Here is a 26,571-nt window from a genome sequence, read left to right as displayed (position 1 = left end):
TGAATGGATGGATGAGTGAATGTGTGGATGGATGGATGATGAGTGAATGAGGATATACTGCCAATATCTTATGCTGGGTCTTCTTAGAAGCATCCCTGGATGAGGATGAGAGTGCTAGAAGGTTTGATTGGCAGGTGATACCAGGAAGCAGCAGCAGGAGAGTGGGAGTGAGAGACAGGAAGGGAAGGAAACCACCAGATGATACATTATCAAGCAGGCTGCTGATATAGGCAGCTGGGGCTCAGTCCTACTTAGGAAATCTGGACCCTAGGTCCACCTAGGATCAGGGTGGACCATGCCTCAGCGATGTGCCAGACAAGGGGCAAGGGAGCTGGGGCATTTACCCCCAACTCTTGTCAGTCTTATTTGGGAGCTGTTCCCAAGAGGACTGCCTCCCTGGTGCTCTGGCCAGCCCCATGCTCGAACGCAGTGGGCTCCAGCAGAGAAAACCCTTGGGCAGTGTCACAAAGGCTAGACCTTGGGAGCTACAAGATTTTGTTCAGAGAATGACGTGTGCGGGGCACAGGGGGTTGAGGCCAACAGGACCGGCTGCCGCCAGTTATGTTCATCTCATGAATTCCTGGGGGTGCCTGGAGACAGTGACATGTGAGGGACTACAGGCCCAGGAGAGGAGGCTCTTGACAGCCAGACCCTAGCCAGTGTCGGACTTTATGACACACTGGTTGGTAATCCTTGGCCTTCTTCCGCTATCTCTCTCAATTAAAAAAGATCTATTTACTTATCTTAGAGAGAGAAAGCACTAGCAGGAGGGGCAGAGGGAAAAGGAGAATCTCAAACAGACTCCACGCTGTGCGCAGAGCCTGATGTGGGGCTCGATCCTACAACCCTGAGATCATGACCTGAGCTGAAACCAAGACAAGAGTCAGATGCTTAACCGACTGTGCCACCCAGGTGCCCCTCTCTCTCTCAATTTTACCCTGACCCCTGGAGCTCCTAAAGGGTGGGAACAAGGTCTTATTTTGATTTTTAAATACTTGCAGGTGGTGAGAGCATGTACGGGGACTTAAGACTTGAGTATTTTTTATTCCCTAGAAAGTGTCACTAAAATTTCACAGAGCCAGGTTTCTGAAAGTCCACTTTCTCCACAAAGGCCACCTTGCTGCTTTAAATTGAGTGCCAAGGAGACAGATACGATAATAAATGAAAATTCATTGGAGAAAAATGAACTACATTTATTTTCTGAAGCACCTGAAGGACTAGAAATAAATTTTGAGTGATGGTATATATTTGTTCTTTTTTTTTTATTTATTCAAAGTGGACTGCTTGGTGCTGATTACACCCTTTTCATGATAGGCGCCAGGAAATTTCTCTTTCTTTGTCATGGCCAAGGCCCTTTTCCCCCTTTGCTGGAGTTTAAAAGGACAAAGTATGGACTCTTAAGGCTTTGGTTTTGGAGGGTGCCAAGAAAATGACACAGGCCATTATTTCTAGACTCATGAAATTAGATTTCCTGAATTTCAGAGTACCTCACGAACATACATGCCAGGTGCCAGGAAAAGCATCTAATTAGAGTGTGATGCTAAATTCACTTTTGCATAAGCTAAATGAAAAGATGATGGTCAGAAATCGTGTGTGCAGAATCTACCTGTGTGGAAATCAATAATGAAAAATATTCTGTTTTATTACTTAGCCATCATGATGTTTCATAATGCCAGTACTTGGAATGATGAGAAATCTGAGACAACGTAATAAATTTGGCAATCTTCAAGTATAGTCCCATAGTTTGTTTTAAGTTTTAGTTTCTTTAAGCATCTTTACTCTTTTGAGAAGCAGGACAGGCCCGAGTTTTCAAGCACGGCTGGCTCCCTGTTTCAACATTCACTTACTGAGCTCCTACTGTATACAAGGCATGGTGCAAAGTGCAGGGGGAGATCTGACACAGTTACTGTTCTCATGAGATTTACACCTTGGTAATCAGACAGGAGAAAAGGAAAAATTCATTATTTCCACTTTAGAGGCAAGAAAAGAAGAATCCCACCTTCAGGGACATCCTCAGTGTAAAAAGCAGAGACTTCCATTGGTCTCTTTATGCTTCAGTTCAACCTGTTTCTCAGCAAATTATTATAACAGTATCCCTTAAAGTCCTGCTCCCCATCCCCTCGATGAGGAGCCAATTTCTTATTTAGTGGATAGACAACGCCATGGACAGATTTGTGTTTTCATCAACAACATGATTCATCAGCCACACGCAGAACCTCGACCCGATACCACATAATATAATACATCTTTGGTTTCTAGAATGTCTTCCACATGATTTTATCCCCAAATGCTTTACATACTTCACTAGGACAGCTATAGAATTAAAATAATAAATCAAAGCAGGGGACAGAAAGCAAAGAGGTTTATTCAAGGGAGGAAAAGACAGATATGCAATGAGACAGGACGAAAGATGGAGAGCCCTACTGCATTGTGCTAGTCCTGACTCTTTTCTCTGTTTTAACTCTTTGTTTGTTTGTCCCAAGCCACATACCCTGCTCTTGCAAATCTTCCTCTTGAAAAGACTACTAGGTGCTCAGGGCTTTTGTAAGAATCTAGATTTCCCAGTGATGCCTTCTTCATGCTTTGTTATGATGCTATCTCCCCAGAACGTCCTAAAACTAAAGCAATAATTTAATTCCTGAGCATGGGGTTTGAACTGAATGGGAAAAGATGTGAAATTTTCAAAGAACTTCAGTGGAGGAAAATCTGGGGACTTAGCTGCCCATCTCGCTTTTAGTCTGAGCTTCCTTCCTTCCTTCCTTCCTTCCACTAATATTGAAGACGGTAGGTATTGCATGGGAGGAGGGATGCAGAGACAGGATGGTTGTACTTTTAAATAGGGAGGTCGGGGGGGGCACCTGTGTGGCTCAGTCAGTTAAGCCTCTCACTCTTGATTCTGGTTCAAGTCATGATCTGAGGTCTTGAGACTGAGCCCCACATCAGATTCTGCACTCAGTGTGGAGTCTGCATGAGATTCTCTCTCCCTCTGCCCCTCCCACCACTCGTGCATGTACACACTCTCTCTCTCTCTAAAATAAATAAATAAATCTTTAAAAAAATAAAAACTAATAAATAGGTTAGGGAAGGCATCTGCACAAAGATCTGAAAAAAGGGAGGGCCGAGCTGAGCAGAAGTTTGGGGAAAAGCAGATGGCAAGTAACGGAAAAACCTTCAGCCTTGACAGTTGGCCAAAATGTTTTTCTCTGTAGCTTCTGTGCTGTGCTTTGCATCCATTCTCTTCTTTGGTATTAATTACGGTGCTTGTGCGGAGGCTTCGTGATTGCCCACCCACCACAACCCATCTTGACTTTGGAGGCAGGAGAGCATAGTGGCTAAGAGTGTTTGTTTATTCATCCAACAAACATTTCTGGAGTGCTTTTTGCGGCACTAGGGCTTCAGCCAAGAACAAAGATACAAACGTCCCTACCCTTACGGAGCTTATGTTCTAGTTCATGGGCTCTGAGATCAGACAGCTGGGCTCAAGGACCTACTCATCGGCTAGCTGCATAATGTCAGTCAAGCTACTTCACCAATCTGTGCTTTAGTTTCCATATCTAAGCCATGGGCTAAGAAGACGGCCAACTCATGGGGGCTTTTGAAGTTTAAATTTGTGTCAAGAACTCAGAATTGCATGTGGCACATAGGAAACATTCCATAAATATTGGCTATCATTATTCTTAAATGAGTAAGTATGAGAACTATCACTCTGGTCTAGTGACCACCGAGGACGTCTGCAGCAATTGTGAAGACCAGGCGTCACACCTCAGGGACAAACACTGCTCACACGGGGCTGAAGAGCACAGTTCACCTCTGAGGAACCAGGCGCCATTGGTGATTGGAAACACCACTGAGCCACAAGGCGAGGCTGACCTCCGGGAGCTGCATCCGAGGAGGGCCCAGTTAGTGACCACACACTTCTAACTCTCTTGAGGGGGTTTCATCTTTTAGTTTTATAGCCCTAGAAAAACCCCTACTGTAAAAAAGAAAACAGTGGGAGGAAAGGGAAGGCAGGAGTGATGAAGAATTCTATGATCCTACAGCTCAGGGAGGACTCAGGTACAGACAGCTGGAATTTGGCTGCAAAGCTGATGGTGAAAATGAATAAAAACGTCAAGTAGAATGGAAGCAAAAGGGGAAACAGTCTGTTTCTTTGTTGACACTCCCACGGTCTAACGGGGGAGGATGAGATTGCATGGAGTCAGTTCCGAAAGAGCAGAGGACGGATGGATGGAGAGAGGACAAGATTTCATTAGCGTATGCTTTTATCTGTTTCCTGGTCACTAGCCCAGATGAAAAAGTGGCACATAAGTGTGAAGGTGGGCATGACAAAAGTCATCCACTCCAGAGGGAACACTGAGAATGCACTGGGCTTCCCAGGGAGTGCAGACTTCTATCCTCTTCCTAGCATGTGCCATCTTAACATCATCTGCAGGATTTTGATGACGTTTCCACAACCGTGTGAAATAGATGGGATGACCGGCCGCCATGGAACAGAAGGAACATGCCTACAGAGGCTAAGTTACTTGCCTCAAGTCCAGATCCAGTCTGGTCCAGAATGTCCGTGGCAGGCTGTGGATCCGACCCCAGACTACTTCCTCTTTCTCTTTTTCCCATACCCTTCTTCCCTCCCCCCAATGCTGGTCAAAAAAAAAAGATATTCAAAAATGTGCAGAAAGAACCAGAATGTCTAACCCTGAGAATGCTTGACAAGAATCACTGGGATCCCTCAGGCTCGCGGCATTTACTTTGCCTTCGACCAGCCCCACCAAGGCATGAATTGGGTTTTTAGCTGAGGCAAAGCTGTGCAAATGACTCCCAGATGTGGGGAGCTGATTGCCAACACCCCAATGGACCATCAGTAAGACAAAGGCCCCGTTTAATCAGAAACTGCCCGATTTTACACATTCCCTGCAGCGGGAGATGGGAAGGGGCTGCCAACACTGGTCATTTTCTTCAGCCTAGATCACCAGCTCCGAATGGGGTGGGCCAAGCCATGAATGCCATTTCTGTAATGGTCTGCACACCCCAAAACAGAATAGTTCTGGAGGTTGCTGAGGTTGGTGCCAGATGTTCAGGTTATCTATCTCAAGCATCTCAGGATTTTTTTTTCTTTGAACACAAAGGATAATAGTGTAGATATTGAATTTTCCCTCAGTGCATTCACTGTCTCTCATAAGCAATCAAGAATTTACTTCTTCATGCAGCGAACACCTGAAGCTCTGTCCCTGGGCCCCCTGAAACCTGATGGCACTCAATATCCATTTGCTCCTTCTTAGTGTTTGCCTTTCATACGGCAACTGATGTGTGTTCAAGCAGAACCCTATTCACGCAGGTACGATTCCTACAAATTTGCTTCATCCATATACATGAGCCAGAGCCCCCTCTTTTCCGAGAAGTCCACAGAGTCTTTTCTAAGAAAAGGGAGGTTGACCTGCCAGGAATAAATAAACAAGAAGCGCAGAGGGTGGAGATTTGTCTTCTAAACTGCTGCCCCGGCCCTGCTGAGCCACCAGGGGGGAAGGGGACAGGAGCAGCTGGTGTAGACACACCCACACTGTACCTCGGGCAGCTGATTCACAGAGGCCCTCTTGGATAGAGGGAGCCCGGGGGAGTCACCCCAGCTCCCCCAGCAGAGCGCTTGCTGCACTGAAGCCCCACTTGCCCCTCCAACTGTTGCTCTCGTCTCGTGAGCAGACGGCACAATTTTGCATGCTGACCCTGACCACGAATGTCCCACAGGAAGTCGGTGGAAGCCCCGCTTCCCTGGGGGCCACGGACTAAGTCAGCAGGGAGCCGGAGTGGGCGACGGAGGAGTTTTGTGGGGGGGAGGGGAAAGGAACAGACATGGGGTCAGAATGAGATTCTGGCAAGGAGGTTAAGCACAGGGATGACAGGCTTCACTGAAAGCTAGAAACAGGAAAAGCATAATCATGCTGACAAGTTCCATGAGGTGGGCTCTCGGGAGCTCTTCTTCTTCTGTAGGTGCCGTCCTATTACAATAGACACTAACATGGAAATTTACTTCTGTCTGCAGAACTGAGGCGGAAGCTCTGCAGTGAGTTATCAAGGAAGAGTCGGATCCTGTGCATCCAGCTCTCTCTTCCTCCGACTGCATCACCCGAGACTAACCGGGCTGTTTGCAATAGTTCTTCTCTGGTGCTAATTGCTGATGTGTTGATCACTGGAAGACATGCGCGTCCCTCAGGGGAACCGTATCTGATGGGAGAACAAGAGGACCATGAGCAGTTTCATGGCTCCTTCTCATCCTTCTTTGACTTCATAAACTCCTAGTGTGGAACCAAGGACCACTGTTCTGTGCTCACACGTCCAGGGACGAAGAAAGGCTTCACTGTGTAAGATTATGTGTTAAGTGCGTGCTCTAACCAGAGCAACAAGGCACTGTTTGAATCGGCTGTCAGCAAGAACGTGCAGGGGCTTTTAGACACGGCCGTCCCTGTAAGAGTAATAGCTGTGAACACATAGCATGCACATGGGCCCGGCACAAAGAGGAGGTGTCCCAAGGGGCGTGATGGGTGGAGCCACCCAGTCCCGAAGCAGGACCTCGGAGCCGGGACACACCTCCCACCGCTCGGCTTGGCCCCTGGCCCCAGGGCCCGAGCGGGTCTTGGTTTGAATGCCTGAAGGGGGAAACTGGGCCAATCGGTCATGAAGAGTCAGTGACATGCTCTAGGGCTTGCAGAAAGCAGGTGGGTAATGAGACGAGGGGTCTAAACTCGCGGATGGAAGAAACCCCACGACAGGTCAAGATGGACAGAAGTATAATAACATCCCTCAGGAAAGAAGGCGATCGGGCCAAAGGCAAGGGGTTGGGGGAGCTGGTGGAAGGAAATGAGGAACAAGGCAAGCGAGAAAGAGAGCAGAGCAAATGGACCCCACAAAATGTATCCGAGTGCACCCTGATATTGAGAACACCAACATTTACCCAGAAGATGCCAACCCCAGGACAGCAGTATTTTTAACCAACAGCAACACGTTGTGTACAGGTCAGAATATTCAAGAAGAAAATCAGTAAGTACAAAACAACCCTGTTACTGGAAAACCAGAGGGAGAGAGAGGGAGGAAGGGAGAAGCACTAACACATGGGATAGACCCAACAGGGAGCTAACAGACACACACCAAAGGGTTTGAAAATACAGACAAGCTCCACTTCTGTGCTCCTAGATCCAACAGCCATAAAATTACTGTTCACTGCCTTCCAGAAGTTCCTAAATGCTTCCTGTCCACCTCCATGCTTGTCCCAGACCAGGAATGGTGTGTGGCCTCGCAGCCCCACAGACCACACATGGAATAGCTCTGGCCACGAAGGTACCACGGCTTATTCAGAACTGGAATTCTTAATTTTTTAGACATTGTATCTGAAACGCTGTCACGTCCATCTCACCTTTCCCCATAGAAAGCAAACATTTACAAAGAAAGCCTGATGTTGCCAAGAGTGGAGGTCTACAACCCTCGGCAAACTGGGGTCTGTTGTTCTACTCGTCTCCTCAAACAAATGAGAGCTCCCACTTATTCCAAATGTTGTTTCCTAAACAATGATCATCAGTTCATGATGATGGTGAAGAAAACACTGATGTGTCTTATCATGCCTGTTTCTCACCGAGGGCAACAAGGGCTCACGCACATGTGGCAGGAATGAGGGTGGGCTCCCCGCTCTGCCACTTCCTGGCTGCGCAGCCTTGGGTCAGTGACTCAACCTCAGGACGCTTCTTTCTTTATCCATCCAACAGGGAAATGATAGGATCTGCCTCCCAGGGCTTGTCGGAGGACTAAAGGAGATTTTGCCCATTAGGAGATCAGTACAGTGAGTGATGCGAACTGACTGTCCAGGAAACGTCAGCCGCGCTGGCCACAAACGTGGCAAATGGCACCCCTCCCCCATAAAATGACGAAATGATGTCCAGCACAGCCTCGTGAGAGCAGGCCACCCCGGCCACTTAGAGCTGCAAGGAGGGTTCCAGAACCCTGCGGACTCAGCTCTATCACACGGTCTCGCAGAAGGACTTGCAAAGTGATGAGCACAGGTTTGAGGCATAGGAGTGAACTCTGCCCCCAAGTCCCCACGCAGAAAGACATTCCCATGCTTCCAAAGGAAACCACAACCTCTAGAGCGTTTCCAATTTGGGCACCAGCGACAGATCCAGATTTCTCCCCTACCAGAGGCCACCTGTACCATCAACACCTTATGCAGCTTTCCCTGATCCGAAGCAGAAAGCCCCTGACCCTTAACTCCATCGACAGCCTGACAACATAAGCTGGGCTGGTTTTGACTACTGCGTGGACCTTTGGGGATCCACAGAGGTGAGATACATCCCTGGTTCCTACTCTTAACATTCTGGACCCTGAGCGAGTCACTCAGTCTTCTGCTCTAGGTTCCCATCAGTGACGGAGGCTGTTACTACGCTGCTTCCCTCCTTGGGACGTGTGAAAGCCCAGCTCTGGTGGGCGAGAGCGGCAGGGCAAACAGGGCAAAGGGTGTGAAAGGGAATGTGTGCATGCGTGTGTGCATAAAACATCATTCTTTTCACATGGTACTTTCTCCCCCCGCTATACACTGTAAACCCTTTATACACAAACCACTGCTTTGAATGCCTTAAACCATTAAGCTCCAAGTGCTACCAGCATTCACCACAAAGAAAGTAATAATAAGGATTCAGGCAGCCCTATGGATCCTTTCCAGCCCTTTGAAAGCTCACACCACAAGCCCCTGCCATCTGAACTCCGTCCAGTCTTGGTTTATCGCCAACATCATGTGCGGCCCCTCCCCCACAACTGACTTCTGCAGCCCGTCCACTCTGGGCTCACCCCGCCGTTTCCATTCCGACCCTGGCCGTGCAAGCAAGTCTCAGGGCAGGCTGCCCTTGCCTGTCATTTGCCATTCCTTACCCTGGTGTGTGCTGGCTTGTTTGGAAATGGTCCTCTGATTAACTGAAAGCAGGCCTCGAGCTCACCGAACATCCAGCATGCGGGCCTTCCCAGCCTGCCTCGAGTCCACACGCTGCCCCTGCTCTAAAACACTGCTGGTTTCCTGGTAGCAGGAAACACTTGTTCTCCCTAAACACTGACCATCAGGAGCCCCTGACCTCTGAGCTCCTTCTGCTTCCAATCCTGCTTCTGGGGTTTTCTGTGGGTAGCTGATCTAGAAAAGTCTCTGGATGGAATCTGAGCTGAGGCTTCTCACATTCAAAGTATTTCCAGTCAGGAAGGTGCACTGGAGGTCAAGCCCCATCTGGGCAGTAAATGTTCTCTGCAGCATCAAGCCCAGGCGGTCACCCGTTGTAAGCTTGAGCTCCCTCAGGGACGGAGACCTCACTCTCTCCCGGGGCGGTCTGAGCTAGGGGCAAATTTTCCTTCTTTCTGAGCTGGGAGAGCTGAGCTGGATGGAGTCTGAGCTGAGCTCCATCATCAGGTTTTATTCAGCCTTTGCCCACATACTTGGGTGTTTTATAGAACCAACCAAATTCCTCATTTACACAATAGTGAGACAGATGAGGGCCATCTTCTCTGGACTAACCCTGCCATGACGTGGCTTCCCACTTCCTCAGCACGTTCGTCACCCTCCTGCGGACACGCTCTCACAACCCACCTAAGTCCTGGGATCTTCTGTGCTTGTGGCATTTCCCCATATTCTGTTCCACCTCTTCATTCCCTCCCTGAATGGCACGGACATGGCCTCCCAGTTGGTTTGCTCAGTGTCCCACAGGAACTCACGTACAGACAGAACTAATACAACAGCGCCCACTGGCAGGCGGCCAGTGCACACATACTGTAGACCCCTTATCTGCGGTTTGTTTTTCTTGATTTCAGCTCCCTGCGGTCAACCGCCTGTGGGAAGCAGATGCTCCTCCTCCTGACCCAGCGTCAGAGGTGAATGCGTAGCCTAACACCAGGCCACAACTCTGGTGTCATCCACCTCACGTCATCTTGCTGCATAGGCATTTTATCATCTCATACCATGACAAGAAGGGGGAGGACAGGACAATAAGCTATTTTGAGAGAAAGAGAGAAACCATGTTCACCTAACTTTAATGCAATATATTGTGATAACTTGTATTTTATTATTAGTCGCTGCAGTTCACCTTTTACTGTGTCTCAGCTGTTAACTGAACTTTAACACGGGCATGTCGGTATAGGGGAAAACACGGTACATACAGGGTTCATCTCTGTCCTCGGTTTCAGGCACCCCCTGGGGGTCTTGGAGCTTATGTCCAGTGGATAAGCAGAGACGACCGCATTTCCTGTTACTTCCCATCCACCCAGGTTGGCCCAACTCTTCACAGGACAATAAACATGGCACCAAGGCACAATGAGACCCTCAGAGCCAGTTTTCCGACAAGCCCCTGTGCCGTCTTCACTGTGGATGTTACTAATCCAGGGCACTGGCCTCTGTTCTCCCTCTGACCTGATCCCTTCCTATTCAGAGCCCCGTCCTCATAGTTGTGCTTGGATGGCACCGCTCATGAGGATAACAAGAGAAACCATGTAATATTCCTTCTTCCCGACATACAAAGTCCATCTCGAATCGCCTTTTGTACAGTACTTCATCACTTACAATTGTCAGTCTTAATCTTCAGAGCAATTTAGACGAGGAGTGTTGTCCTCATTTTATAGACGAGGACATCGAGGCAGACCTCAGGGCTCCTCCAGTCTCAGATCTGGTGCTATTTATTCTATATCCTGCTTACCCAGGAACATGCACCTCTTAGGTAGAAAAAGTTTTCTAAAGTTAAGTTCTGAGGATCAAATAAAGAATGAGTCACAGGGGGGGGGAAAAATAAAGCTGAGGAATCTGGTTTCTATTTCTGGCTTTGCTATAAATTAACTCATAGTTTAACTTTCTTGGTCCTCAGTCTGCTCCTTCATAAAAGAAGGAGACTGAATTAGATGATCCCCAAAGTGCCTTCTGCTCAGCTGTCCTTTGTCTCCTGCCCTGTCTCGGCCACACAGCTAAAATTAGGCAGAAAACATTGTTGAAATACCTTTCGTTTGGGTTTCTCATGTTTTTAAAGGCCCTAAGATTAGCTGGATAGTATATGGTAACTATCCAGCCCGTCTGTCCAGAACGGGGGGAAAAAAACCCTGCCAACTCTTTCCTTGCTCATTTTTAAGCAGTTCATTTTCTGTGATGAGAAAGTCAATCTGGGAACACCAGCCGCGGGGCCGGACCCACCAAAGTCCTCGTCCCAGGAGGACATCGCGAGAGCCTCGTATTCTTAGAGCTCTCAAGCTGGGACACACGTGGAGGTCTGGAGGCCTCAGCAAGGGGCGCGGATGCGATGGGAGTCCAGCGGGGAGAGGCCAAGGACACCGCTGAGCATCCTCTAGGGCACAAGCTCCCCCACGGAAGAGTCGTCTGGACCCAGCTGTCAGCAGTCTGAGGTTGAGGAACCCCGTCTTGAAGCGTGAAGTCCAAGTGCGGCCCCAGACTCTTGCTAGTGGTTTAGCTAACCCGGCCCCACGAGGGGCTAAGCAGATGGACCGGCCCAAAAGAAGTGAGCTCCGGATGCTTCTCTTACCTGGCAAAGAAGGAAGCGGCCACCGAGGGGCCTGGCGAAGTCTCGTTGACCACGCAGGAGCCCTGGGAGGCTGGGATGCCACAGGCCGAAGGCTTGTCCGCGTTGTAGTGATTCAGCACCGCCTCGGTCAGCCCCTCCCGGCCTGTCTCTGTCATCAGCTGGGAGATCTGACAAGGAAAATGGACACTGAGCTTGTTACCTGTGGCTCACTGCCCTTCCCGCACACGGCTGACGGCACCACTCTGTTGGGGGGAGGGGCCCCCAGCATGGGGTGGGGCGTGAGGGGGTGCCCGGGGGCGGGGGGGGCCACGGACACGCTGCATGCATGCTGGGGGTGATTTGGGCTTCTCAGAGGCTATTTTCCAGCGTTTTAGCCTGGAGACCTCCTCATTTTCATTAAAAATAATGGAATAAAATTACCCCCGACACTGTTTCAATTAAGCCAGTGTCTCCTGTCCATTTGGAGAGGGAAGCATGAACCATTATCCACAGTTTGCAGCCCAAGACCTGAGCAGAAGTATCAACCAAGGTAGCTTTCTTACCAGGACTGGCCCCAAACGCTGACACACGAGAGGGGCCAAGGTATCATTTATTAAAGGAGAAGCGAACCTGCTAATGGAGAATGTGAGGAATTCTAAAGAAAACACTATTTGTTGTTGTTGTTTGCTGTAAGCAGTCCACAAATGACTAAGAGAAGCTTGTAGAAACAAATACAGCCACTGTGGATTACCAAGGGGTCTTTTTTGGGAGGATTTAGATCATTTCAACAGACTTGATTTTCCTACTCATTCTTTAAGATACATGGCTTCTGTTTTGTTTGCAATGATTGCCTTTGTAACGGAGGTTCCAGTGGACGGGCTGGGGCCGTTTTATCTAAATCCACATGATGTGCTAGAAAGAAGCACACGTCTGAGCAAAATGAAAATCTCATGTAGAAATACACTTTTGAGAAGTGCTAATTCCATGACAAATATAATAATTATGCAGGTAAAGTCTAAGTGTGCTATTTGGAAAGACTGTTACTTTAAAACTTTAGTCCACTTACAAAAGGGGGAAAATGTTAGTTTAACAAGAAGAAGAAGAAGGAGAAGGGGAGGGGGAGGAGGGGGAGGAAGAAAGAGAGAGAAAGAGAAAGCAAGAAAGAAAGCAAGAAAGCAAGCAAGCAAGAAAGAAAGAAAGAAAAGAGAAAGGAAGGAAGGAAGCTTTAGTTTAAAAAAGAACCTCTTAAATGCTGAATGGAAGATGTTCCTAATTGCCTACAAAATACAAGTGCAATAAAGCAAAGATCAGGAACAGTTTTTACTTTGTAACTGAGCAGGCTAGCAGGCCAGTGAAAGAGTCCCATTTGTTAACCTTTGAACATAAAAACATTTGTACTTTTCATTATTAGTGGCGTAACCATTACTCTGAGCTCCACTGACTTGAAACTTTGCTTAAATTCATGCCCTTACTTGGAAAGCTTTGGCATTTTCAGGTGAAATTTTGCCAACACATACTTTCTTATTCTCATTCACTTGACGGGTTGTAAGGAAACCTGACCCACATGAGAGAGGAGTAGGCAGCAAAACGAGCCCAGGGCCTGGGGAACATTCCATGCGCTCAGCAAGAGCTGCTGCCCAGGCAGGGGGCCTGCATCACCTCTCCTCCAGCTTCCGCTGCTGTCTGTGGGGTGAGGGCTCCCCTCGACCAGCTGCCACTCTCCCGGAGGGACGACGTCGTGCACACCGATGTCACCGCTAAGCAGCACTTAGGATGCCCCTGTGTTCCAGGATGCCATCTCTCCCAGCAATGTCCGCAAACACCCCCGCTATCACAGCACCATCATTTTTTCATCAAGTAGTTACAATCTACTATACATAAACTGGTTTTAGTTATTTTTAAAGATTTTATTGTCTATTTGAGAGAGTGCGAGTGAGCACAAAAGGAGGGGGACCGGCAGAGGCAGAGGGAGAAGCAGACTCTCCACTGAGCAGGGAGCCCAATGAGAGGACTCAATCCCAGGACCCTGAGATCATGACCTGAGCCGAAGGCAGATGCTTCACTGACTGAGCCACCCAGGCGCCCCCATAAACTGGTTTCAGCACACAGAGACATCTGAAGAAAGTCAGTATAGCAGTGGCTGAATGCATTGCTTCATTTGTCACCACGGATGTCCACGGGCTCATGAACGTGGCTGTCATCTGATCTGTCTGTGGAGTTTCCTGCTCATTTCTGTATTTCTCATCTGAAATTTGGAAGGACGGGAATGGGATTCTGTCTCACTGTGTATGATCGGCCCTTGCAGGTACCCTGCAAATCTGCAGAGAAACCATTCGGATGTGGGTGGTGAGTGGCGAGAGGCACAGGTTTCTAGGTGATTCCAGATTCCCAAGTCTGGCCCGGGACGAACGCAAGCATCCTGCGGGCTCCTGGCTTTCGGAAATGTCCCTCAGCAAGTGAACTTCAATGTACTGGCCTCCTTCAAGAGAGCTAGTGGCTATCTTTGCCAAGCTAGATTGGATCTCTTACTTTTAAAAGAAAGTGAGGATTTGTGGACATGGGACACTCAATTCCCAAACCTGTAAGTAGAATGATTCAATAATTGATTGTTCTTAGAAACCAGAAACACAGAATGTCTTACAGCTAGAAGGGCCTGCCAAGATCAGCCTCTTTGAAACTCCTTTTCTTAAGTAAGGACCCAGGAGCATAGAAGTGATTTGCCCAAGCTAATGTGAAACTGAGAACAGGCCCCTGATTCTTAGGCCAGTGGTAGCCACTCCTTTGCTCCTACTCCCCCTCTTCCTCCCTCCCTCCCTTCCTTCTAATTAAAAAAATTTTAAACAGATAGGAAAAATACCAAATAATAATAAAACACATAGGGATAGATCCAGTACCATAATCAACAAATGTTAACATTTTACTTATCTTAGAAAATATTATTTATTTATTTATTTATTTTGAGAGAGAGAACACATGCGCAAATTGGGGGAGGGGCAGAGGGAAAGAGACTCTCAAGCAGGTTCCACGCTCAGTGCAGAACCTTGATGTGGGACTCGATCCTAGGACCCTGAGATCACGACCTGAGCTGAAATCAGGAGTCGGATGCTAAACCGACTGAGCTAACCAGGTGCCCCAGAAAACATTTTTTAAAAGAAATCAAGCACTATATAAAATTGAAATTGTCCAGGTCCCTGGTTACATGGTCCTTCCTCCCAGTACCCCCTTTTCAGACACAGTACGATAATTTGGGTGGGAGCCAGCCCATGCCTTCCATCACACCCTGTCCCTCCTAAGAGCCTGGCTGAGCTCACCTTGTAGTTTCTTTTGAGCATTCTCTCATTTTGCTGTGCTTGTTCTGCAACTGGAAAAGAGTGTCCCCCCAGATTCCAGCTCCTGTAGGTCCTGCCACGAGTAAATTCATGTTTTCATCTATATTTACACCCAGTATCCTCTCCAGGGATCACAAACTTTCAGAAATAATATACAAATCACTACAGTAACTGCCAATTTATCTCCCCCTCCCTCCCTGCACTCCGGGGTTCTGGACCTTCTTAAGTTCCTCAAACATACCCACTTCCCTCCTGTCACAGGGCCTTTGTACGTGCCTTCACTCTCTAGCTGGCATGCTTCTCCTTGTCATCCAGATCCAAGCTCAAGCATTACTTCCTCGGAGAAGCTTTCTTCCAGACTCCTTCCAGCCTTGCATAGATGCTGTTACAGGAGTGCAATCTTTTCTTTCAATGTCTTTACCTTCATTCTAATTATGCATTTAACAATACATCATTGTCTCTCAAAACCCCAGGACGGTGGGTCTAGGGCTGGTGTGCCCACCCACTGGATCCATGGAAATCAACATGATGTCTGGCACATGGAGATGTTTAAACCATGTTTGTGGGATAAATCTGAGCTGTTCTTATTTTCTACTTATTCTCTAAGTTTATCTAATTAAATCTTTTTTCTTAAGGCCTTGAAATGAGAAGACTTAGTTCTTGTTATAATTTCATTGTTTTCCTATTCTGCCCCCTCCTTGAACTACCCCCTCCGGGTCTCCCCGTAATCTGCTGTAGGAGAAAATTCCCAAGACAGCAGGGCACCCGAAACTTTAGCTTTACTGCATAATTCAGAACCAGGAGCCTTATTTTTAAAGGACTATATGGTTTACCTCTGCTTTGCAGATTGCTCAGAATGAACTTTTTTCTCACAACTCCATGAAAACTACATGATGCTTCATGAAAACTCAGCCCAAAACCTGCAACTCTGCCATCTGACACATTTGAAAAACCTAAAGTTCGGGCAGAAAGGATTCCTTGCCACAATTACATATGTCACCATCACTGTCTAGGAGCAACAGACTGAACACACTTGCTGAGGGTTCTAATCGTGAACTTAGAGGGGAGACTAGATTTTCACCACGGGATCTTGTTCTGCTTCATTCTTTTTTAAAGGATTTTTTAAAATATTTATTTATTTATTTATTTAGAGAGAGAGCGAGCAAGCTGGGGGAGGAGTGGAGGGAGAGAAGCAGACTCCCCACTGAGCACGGAGCCCGACACGGGACTCGATCTCACAACCCTGACATCATGACCTGAGCTGAAACCAAGAGTCGGACGCTTCACCGACTGAGCCACCCAGGCGGCCCCTGTTCTGTTTAATTCTGATTAAAACCTGCTTTTAGCTCCATCTCAGATACATGGGACCACTTCACTGAAGTAACCACTAAAGTAACAATATCTGTTACTTTCAAAACACCATATCACATCCTGCAGCTGGTGGTAAATTAAACATCAGGTGGCAATAAAAGGAACCAGGCTTCAGAGAGAGGGTGCATGGGGTCCTTCATTGTGTGAGAATCCCAGGTGTCATTCCTGGGCCCAGGTTGATGCTCTTCACACACCTCATGGATAAAGCTACTCTCTATATTTTAATCTCAGGCAAGATCCATTTCTTTTGACCACATTTAAATTTGTGCACTGATCCCTCAGTAGGAGGAACTCTACACTTGTCCCTTAAGAAAAACCAAATCTTAAATGTGGTTATGATCTTGACCACAGAATCAAGACAAAAGATGTTGGGCTCTCAGGAACCAAGGCTGGGTCCACAGTGCAAACTGCAATCTGTAAGCCATTGACCTTTTGACTTCCCACAGACAGGAACAGCTGAGAGCTCCCAGAGTGTGACAGCATGGGGGCTTCATCTTAAATGGCATTACTGACCCAGAAAGCCACCTCCTTTGACTCTGCCAAGGTGCAGGGAACACCAACAGTATCCATTTCCTGCATAGAGACATCCATGGACTGCAAACGCATCCTACTCAGTCTTTACATTTAACGACATCATGACCCCCCATCCCAGAAAATAACACTTAATAGCATTTTCTCTTAGGCGATTGCTATCTCACTGTTTGGGGACATCTCTTTTATGATTATTTATTGTTCACACTGTCACTTAATGTTTTTATAGTTTTGCAAACAGTGGGTGCTCAATAAATATCTTTGATCCACATTAACAGAAACCAACTACAACTGTCTGGAAAGCTGGGATGAAGACGGGGCTGCCGGAAGCCCCCGCCTGAACGGAAACACCTGATTTCTGTACAAGCGCCCGAGTAGACGCCAGCCTCCCGTGTCTTGCTTCATGGCTTCATGCCTGTCCAGTCACACGGAACAGTCAGCTAACATTCCTTCCCTAACGCAGTGCTGGCCCCACACTGGGCTGCTTCTGGTCCCTTCCTAGGCTCACTGTTCACTTGCAGGCATTTCAATACAACAGTTAATTTTCCTACGGCTCTTGGCATGCTGTCCCCAAAGCACAGGCTGTTGCCACCTAACCTAAAGTTTATCCCCAGCTGGCAGGGACGCAAATCACCTCTGAAGACTCTGCCTGGAGTCAGACAGATAAGCCCCTCCCTGCGCTGTCCAGCCCCACCTCCCACCAGCCAGCACCAAGGGGCCATGATGGGATTCTCGAGTCCCAGGGCTGGATGTTTGATTACCCTTATTATCTTAGCTTGCTTTGGCTATAAATTTTATTAGCGGCCATAAAATTATCCATCCACAGCATTTGACTCTGTGACCTCTAGCAAGAGAGAATTCCATTCGCTGGCGCTGCCCAGGGCCTAGGAGAGCCGCCTTTTCTTCACCCTCAATTTATAGCCTCACCTCCATCCAGGGTCCTGCCAACGGAAAAGGCTGTTGCGTTTCATGATTTCATTGTCAGGGCTGAAATCTGGCCCCTCGGCCCCTGCCCACTGTTTTCTTACTCTTTGAGTGGCAAAAAGGTAAAGTGGCAGGGATGCCCACATGTTCCAGAAAAAGATGGGGGTGCGAGATGAAGCCAAGGGCCAGATGCATTTCTGTCTTGGACTCTTCCCTTAGATTTCTTAGTCCCAAGATGTGCAGCTCAAGGAACGGCTCAGCTATTGCTTTGAGGAACATCTTATGACAAATGCTAAAAAATCTCTTGCCGTCAAGCTTGGAGGATTTCTACAGGTGCATTTTACTTCACCTTGCAGAGATCTCGGTCACAATGATTTTAATGCTTAATACTCAATTATGTTTTGCGGGGTGGTTTTGGTGACGTATTTGGTGACAGACGATGATACACAGAGTGTGGCCTGACAGAACTCTGAGGAGTGACAGCAAGCTCCCTCAATCACCATCATCATCATACAAGTCACCATTTTGGAGCATCTACCACGGGCCAGATTCTGTTTGAACAGCTTCCTATACATGTTGCCATATCCAATCCTGACAACAACCCTATGAAGTGGGCACAATTATTACCAAATAATTGCTTCAACTCTGCCACGTGGAAAAGCCCTGGGACAGATAATGCCCCTGGGCTTGGTTTCTATCCTTGAGTTTCTCTTGCTCCTGACAAAGTACAGCTCCTCAACCATGGCTGCCCATTTGGGAAATGGAGTCACAGCAAAAACCTGATAAAGAGAATCATCTGGATGATTTCTCAATATGCACAAAAGGCTCGTTCCGTCCAGTATTTTGTGATTTTTATGACCAACTTGAAATAAAATCAAATGGTCTGAATCTTAATGTAACTGACTTCACTTTCGATTTGCAACTAAGCCAACTCAGACTGAGTAGTGAGGAGGACATCACCACCCTAATGAATCCAACCCTGACATCAGGGTTGAGCCAGAGGCTCCTTCTAGGTCAGCTCCCAAGAGCTGAGAGGACTAACCCCTCTTGTCATGTACGGAATCACCCAGAGGCTGCATTTCCACTGGGGAAGGCGACCTTTGCTTCCCACCCCCAAATACTCAACCACGAGCCAGTCCCCAAGGAAGTGTGCCCTGGGCAGTCTTCTCCCTACTGGATGATCAAGGCCATCCCTCTCCACGTGTTCCCCCAACCTGTCCTGGTGATAACTGCCTATTCCCGGTCTCTCTCTGCAACCAGAGGCGAGCTGTGGACGGACTGGGTCTGGTCCAACTTGATATTATCTGCACAGCACAGAGTCTCAATACAGGTGACATCTGATAAATAAATCAATTGATATATTCATTAAATACAAAATGAACTTAATTTAGTTGGGCTGGGATTGGCTGGAGTTTGTTTGTTTTTTAAGAGATAAAGTTTCTTTTCACCTGATTTTAAAAACTATGAATAGAGTACATAAAGCTTTCTGCAATAAAACTGAGGTATTTCAGCATATACTTGAGTCAAGATAGTGGCGAGACAAATGACTGGGGAGGGCGGGGGGCAAACAAGGAACAAAGAGACAAAGGGACTGAGATGAAGGAAAAACAGAAACAGGAGAAAGGGGACGAACAAGAGAAAAGCCAAAAGAAATACACAGACATAAGAAGATGACAAAAGGAGAGGAAACCAGTCATTGTTTATCTCAGCCAGCTTGGGTATGAGCATGTGCCGGCCACCTCTGGGGAACTGGAATTCTCTGGAATGTTAGGCCAGTGACCCTAGAAATATGGCGTGAAGAGGCCGAAGCCCCCTTTACAAGGGGAAGCACAACAAGATTAAGAGACTGGACATTAGGTTTACCTGGAACTGATTCAGCTCAGCTCATGGCCTTTTCCACCCATTTTCCCCGCCATGTTTTGTCTGGAGAGCCCATCACCAAGCATCTTTCAGAAGCAGCCCCTTCTCACCTAAATCTTGCCTAATATTTGGAAAGCTTTCAAGGAAACCAGCCATGCATTATGGCCTGGAATTTAAAATGTGCCTTCCTGGTAGGCACTGTGACTTCCTCATATTTTCTTTGAGCTCTTGTGAGAACAAGTCAAGAGGGACCTGTAGATAATACTTGGCTGTAAGTGACCCACTAAGGGTCTGCACAAAGCAACCTTGCATTCTGGGCAAAACTGAGGGGACAACGTTGGGACCCCACCAAAGGCAAGCACACACATCCCACACGTGTGCACATGCGCACACATGCACCACTCAGGATGCGAGGGATGGCAGAAGTGAGAGCCCGCACAAGGTAGGGGTGAGGTCTGCATCTGCTGGAGCCCTCCCACCAGGAGCCACGAGCCCATGGGGATGTTCGGGGCTCAAATCAGCCAAGGGAGGGGCTCTCCCCTTCAAGGAAGCTAGCTGGCAGCGCTGGGGCTGGCTCTAGACTGTGTGATTGATTCTGCTCTGCCCTGGCCAGCTCAGAACCACAGCCACAGAGGAGAGATGCCCAGACCAGAGACAGACTGGACCACATGGAATGGCCAGTGTCATCCTGGTGCCTGGCAAAAGATGTGTCGTGCATCAGGCCCTCAGGAAACGCTGCACTGAATGTCAAGGGCTAATCTGGGCCTGGGTTGGTTAATGACAACATGGCAGACTTTGGGCAAGTCACTTCCCCTCTCTTAGCCCTAATCTCCCCAGCTAGGGGAAATCAGGAGACTGCCCGAAATGAAATGATGATGCAGCCGAATGCTCTGTGGTTCTACAGTCATAGTCAAATAGAAAGCAGGGACGTTTAGAAATACTCCCATTTTGTCTTCGAAGAGCATTCCCAATTTAACATCTGCATGGCCTTTACACAAAGACATACAAATACATCAATGACGACAACAACAAACATTCCCCACCGTGTCTCAAACCGTCCACAGTGGACAAGGAACTGATTTGTGAAAGGGTCAGCTGGATGTTCCAAAGTGACGCACAGGCCTTCACACTTTGAACTGACTCGACATCTTCTGCTTACCAACTGCAGAAATGCCAAATCCTACACTAACAAAATAGCAATTTTCCAAAAACTTTAAAACAGAGATGGAAAAGTCCTTAGATCTATCCTAGGCCAATGCTCATGTGCAAACAGGAAGAGACCCGGGGCCAGACTGGGGAGGCGAGGTGTCCAAAAGCACACATCTCATGTGTGGTTAATTTCAGTACTCACCTGTGCCTATCGGAAGCTAACAATGGCAGCACTCTCAAATGCCTGAAAATCCCCTAAATACAGAGAGACAGACAGTGAGAGAGAGTCCGTCTCTGTGGTTTAGCACGAAGCCAGGGGCTTGGTTCTGGCCAAATGGCTGGCTGTGGGACCTTAACAAAATCAATTAACCTCTCCGCAACGTTGCTTCCAAAATCAGAGATCTGGCATAAAGCACATTAAATAAAAACACTCTCAAGAGTCCTTCTCCTCAAATAACAATGGGCTGAAGATACAAAACCGGTACTTTAAAGCCTCTCATTGAAAACCGGACGAGTAGGAATCATTTCTGGGCTCACCTACAAGAACCTCGTGAAGAGGTTTGGAGTTAGCCCTCTGTCCATTCCCGTTGAGGCTTAGGATCACTGACTGTACAAAGCTGGTAATTTAAACTTCCGTATCCATCCTACATGTCCAGAATTCAGAGAAGAGTATGTCAGGGTCGCTTACTAGAAATCTCTAGATTATGTTTTTTTTACCTTTCATTATTTTTTTATTAGTTTCAGAGGTAGAATTTAGTGATTCATCAGTTGCATATAACACCCAGTGCTCATTACATCCCATGCCATCCTTAAAGCCCATCACCCAGTTATACCTTCCCCTCCAACCCACCACCCCTCCAGCAACCCTCAGTTTGTTTCCTAGAGTTCAGTGTCTCTTATGATTTGCATTATTGATCCTGATCAGGCCTAATCTTGTCACCAGACTCATGACAGACTTTGCATCTGGCAATTTTCTAAATCGGTTCACCCAGCAGATTTGGATTATTAAGATATGCTTATTTATGTATGCATGTTTTCATTGCATATTTCACTAGTAAACTAATATGGAGCATGCTTTAGAAGTTCAGTAATGTTTGGATATTCCTTGGCCCTTCCCTAACCCCAAATTCTCAAATTTCAGGATATTTAAAACTCCTGGGCCTTATCAGTTGTAACACTGAACTCCAAGATTCATTTTGCTGTTGTCAGATTTCTTCAAATTCATATAATTTTCTGGGCACCCTCTTGCTTTTAACATAATTAGCAGAGAGACAAAGATGTTCTATGTGAATTGACACCAGAGGAATTGTACAATCTCATTACGTCCTCACTAAAGACATATTCTAGTTCTTTCTGCTGTGGCTGTAACATTCCATCCAGTGTCCTCATTTCTTCACTAGGTGCTTCTGGCTCAAATTTCTCCTCTGTTCAATTAAGATGTTGGTTTTCTCTTCCACGGTACATGCTACGGCTTTTCCCAAAGCTCGACTATACTTTCCACTTTTGCAACTCCATAATATGGGTCAGGCCCAGCCAAGTCAATACCAACTAACTCATTGTGAGAGCATCTCGCTGGATTCCCCTAGCTAACAAACCAGAGCCAGCAAGATTGGCAGGACCCCGGCATCTCAGGGATCCCAGCCAGCATGCTTTATTCTCGAAAAGAGTTGGCCCTGAGAGTTCATCTCTTTCATATCTGCCCTTTTGTTACAAACCTTGAGTCCCTGGAGCCTGCTATTTAAAACAGAACCATTCTTTGGGGATTCTTGTCTTTCACGCACACTTGAAAAGCTATTCATCCCATCCTGAGTTAAAAGACTCTACCCTGTATTAACAAACCAGTCTCACCACAATTCCCCCCAAACTGAGTTATTCTCTTAACCACCTCTTGAGGGAAAGCAACGCCATCCACATCTCCACTGAGTCCATTCATCACCTTTCCTCAACTCCCCAGACCGTGACTCCACCCTTCATACAAAGTAATCTGAAGTCTGCAGAGCTTCTGCATGAAGGGCGATCAGACACCCAGACCCAGGCTCTCAGGGCCAGAGTGTGGGACCCGACAGGCCGTCTCGGAAAGAAGCTGGGGGCCCACAGCTCTAATTTTCAATACAAATTGAGACTACTTGGAAATTGCAGTATCCCTTATTAGCATGGACAGCAACATATCCATTCTGGAAGGTCCTTTCCAGGAAGGTAGGAAATCAACCTTGACTTTGGAGCTACTTTCCTGCTCTGAGGAACCCTCTTGGTGTAAGTATGGAAACTCTGCTGCGTGACTTCCTACGGGCCTAACCACCAACAGGTTCATAAAACATTAGCAAGAGCAAACCAACATGTATGTGTTTTACAGTTAGCCTAAGATTTAGTGGATTGTTTTCTTCCCAGAGCCTAAGATGAGACCAAAGTAGACACATAGGTGAGTATACGTGCATGCGTGCGTATACATACAGACACAAACACACACACACACTCTGCTTAAACACTGTCTTTGAGAAAGAATGCCAAGAAACAACTTATGAAATGCACAAGGCACATTTGAGAATCAACAAACATGTCCACTGAGGAAATGCCTAGAATAAAGAACCTCAAATTAGACCAATCCTAAAAGGAGCCCATCCCTAAAGGGGGCTGCTGGGAGTTATGGAAGCTCTTTGCTCCTGGAGAGACTATTAAGGACAATCAAAGTTGCCTGCTCTCTGGAATGGCTCCAGTGTAGATCCCCGGAGAGGAAGAGATGAACAAGCATGAGTTTTTGGATGGGTATGTACTTCCACCATCTAGAATCTGAACCACTCCAGCCCTCTGATCACTGAGTGCTAATTTCATGAACGTCCCAGACAGAACTCAGCCCAGAGTGAACCCAACGTGCTGCATGCTTGCTCAAGGTCTCAGCTGATTTCTAAGACCGTCTCCAGGGTCGCATTATGATCATCCTTGGTCTTTCATTTCGCAGCCCCACGTGGTTTACAATATTTCTTGCTATTGTCCCCCTCAGTAGATTTATATGTGTCAAATTGTGTCTCCTGGATTTTGGCTCAGGAATCACACTCACTGTAGATTACAGACTTACTTTCAATGATGAACGAGTCATCAGGAAGGAAAAGGCAGGATTTATGAAAGATGCTTCATCTTCAAATTCTAGAAACAATTCCCTGCACTCCAGGCCACCGTGGGGATCATGTGCCACATTCAAGGGTCAAACATGAAAAGGCAGTGGTGGGAACGAGAGGCGTGGGTTCACTCTCTGTCCCGCCAGCCTGCCAAACCACAGACAGGAGGGACTCAGATGAAGGCACCCCATTTAAAGGAACTTTGTTCTGTTTGTGCTTTGTTTAAATCCCAGAGTGGGAGATGACCCACAATAAGCCACTTGAACCCTTTTTCTCTGCAAGTCTCCAGCTGAAATACAGTATGTGGGAGTTCTTTCTAAAGCATCTATGCAGACCTTTTCAGAAACTAAATTTGAATACTCCCGTGGTTACCAATCGGGAGTGTAACCACTCAACAGCAGATGTGAAAGCTAATGGCAACCCCCACCAGCCTCACGCTACTCCGCGCTGGCCAGGCCTTCTGGGGGCTTCTCAACAGGCATCTGGTTCCACCTTGCTCACCCATGCGCCAGGAGCCCTGGCCCTGAGAAACCTGACCCTCCTCCCTGTTGACTCCTGTTATTTGCACTGTCGCTTATCTGTTCCAAGCTGGAGTAATAAGAACAAACTCAGCTAAACTAAATTGGTCCTTTGTTTGCCATTACCATAAAAATTTTATGTAGGAACTAATAAAAACATGCCTTACGTGCACAGTTGCATGGGTTTGCAGAGGCAATAATATCCAGCAAGTTATATCCATAAATTCAGTTATAGACACTTAGGAATAAATATTTTATCTTTCCCAGTGTTTTCGTTTATTGGAGGGAAGGTGTGAACAGAGGAGTGTATGGCTGATCTGAGGCTACGAACAGCCCCGAAATCTCCCCCGGATGCCTCTGCTCGAGACCAGGAAAGTCCTTGCAGAAGTTTCTGGATAATCTTCCCAATTCTTTAGCCTCCTAAGAACTTGCTATTAATCATACCTCCAACCTCAGTAAATGGAAAGCTTTTTATACAAAGCTTTTAAAAGTAAATCACTTTTGAAATGAATTCAGCATTTTCTTTGAATTCTTTTAAGCAAACAAAAAGATTCAATTCTCTTCCCACCTGGGACCCTGCGGCAGGTTTACAATAGATTTAATTAAAGAAGCTTTAATGAAATCCAAACTGAACCAAAAAATTGGGATCACTGGATATTTAGCTTTCCCTTCAGCAATGTACTTTCAAATACACAAAATGAGTTGGGTTATTAGCTCTCTATTTTCTTTCCCGCCAGATCTGCACTGTCCAATAGAAATATAATGGGAGCCACATTAAAAACATGCAATGAGACAGAGGAGATTAATTTAAATATTTTATTTAACTCATTAACTTGATGTATCCAAAATATTATCATTTCAATATATATTCAATCTGAAAAGACCTTACTAATGAGATATTTTATATTCTCTTTTCATGTACTAAGTCCTGAAGTTCTAATGTGTACTTTACAGACACCATAATTCAGTTCAGACTAACCATAACCCAAATGCTCAATAGTCACATATGGACGATGGCTACCATGTTGGATAGCAAGGATCTATAGAACCCTCAACTAGTCAAGGAAAAGACAACTGCAAAGAAATCTCATTCTTTATGTGATTGCTTTGGACCTGATGGGCACACCTCTCCCACATTATAATTAGGAATCTAGATACTATAAACTCAGAAAACCTTAAAATTATATGCAATTTTTAAAGTCCAATTTTTTCCTGTTTATAACTCATAGTAAAATAGGCAAAGTTTATAAAGTGAACTAGGTAAAAAGAATATACTTAGGGCAGCCAAAAAAGTCAATGTTAAGAGTGATGAAGAGCAGGATAGAAAGTATTACCAATCTGACCCTCTGTCAACCTTCAGAGTCCCCGCAGCCTCTTCTTTAAAAATAACTTCTATTTCAAAAAAAACTTTTTTATTAAAGATTTTTATTAATTATTTATTTGAGAGAGATAGAGAATACAAGAAGGGGGAGAGGGAGAGGGAGAAGCAGGCTCCCTGCTAAGCAGGGAGCCAGTTGCGGGACTTGATCCCAGAACCCCGGGATCATGACCTGAGCCGAAGGCAGATGCTTAACCAACTGAGCCACCCGGGTGCCCCACAAAATAATTTTTTTTAAATTGAAGAATAGTTGACACACAGTGTTACACTAGTTTCAGGTGTACAACATAGTGATTCAATAAGAGCATACATTACACTAGGCCCACCCCAAGTGTAGCTACCATCAGTCACCATACAACACCATTACAATACCACTAACTATATTCTCTGTGCTGTGCCTTTTATGCTCGGGACTTATACATTCCATAACTGGAAGCCTGTACCTCCCACTCCCCTTCACCCACTCTGCCTATCCCTCCATCCCCTTGCCCTCGGGCAAGCATCGGTTTGTTCTCTATATTTATGGCTCTGTTTCTGTTTGTTTGTTTAGATTGCACATATGAGTGAAATCATATGGTATTTGTCTTTCTCTGATTTATTTCACTTAGCATATACCCTCTAGGTCCATTCATATTTCCACAAATGGCAGGACCTCATTCTTTTTCATGGCTGAGTAATATTCCATTGTGTGTATATATACCACATCTTCTTTATCCATTCATCTGTCAGTGGACACTTGGGCTGCTTCCAAATCTTGGCTATTGTAAATAATGCTGCAATAAACATAAAGGTGCATATATCTTTTCAAATTAGTGTTTTCTACTCTGTAGCTACTTAAATGCAGATGCTCTGGAAAACAAGAAGCCAAATTTTTTTCCATTTAAC

The 26,571-nt window shown here is 46.5% G+C and overlaps 1 protein-coding gene across 1 annotated transcript in view; it reads right to left on the bottom strand.

Moving 5' to 3' along the window:
* The window catches only part of KIF26B (kinesin family member 26B), a 442,436-nt gene that overhangs the window by 219,061 nt on the left and 196,804 nt on the right, over positions 1–26,571 (bottom strand). Inside the window, exon 4 of the mRNA XM_021689868.1 lies at positions 11,535–11,701. Coding sequence (XP_021545543.1) covers positions 11,535–11,701 — 167 coding nt within the window. The remainder of the gene's footprint in view (positions 1–11,534; positions 11,702–26,571) is intronic.

This window comes from Neomonachus schauinslandi, chromosome 6 (genome assembly GCF_002201575.2).
Source record: "Neomonachus schauinslandi chromosome 6, ASM220157v2, whole genome shotgun sequence".
Taxonomy (NCBI): Eukaryota; Metazoa; Chordata; class Mammalia; order Carnivora; family Phocidae; genus Neomonachus; species Neomonachus schauinslandi.
The sequence above is the reverse complement of the archived record's forward strand: the minus strand, read 5'-3'. Positions and strand labels throughout refer to the sequence as shown.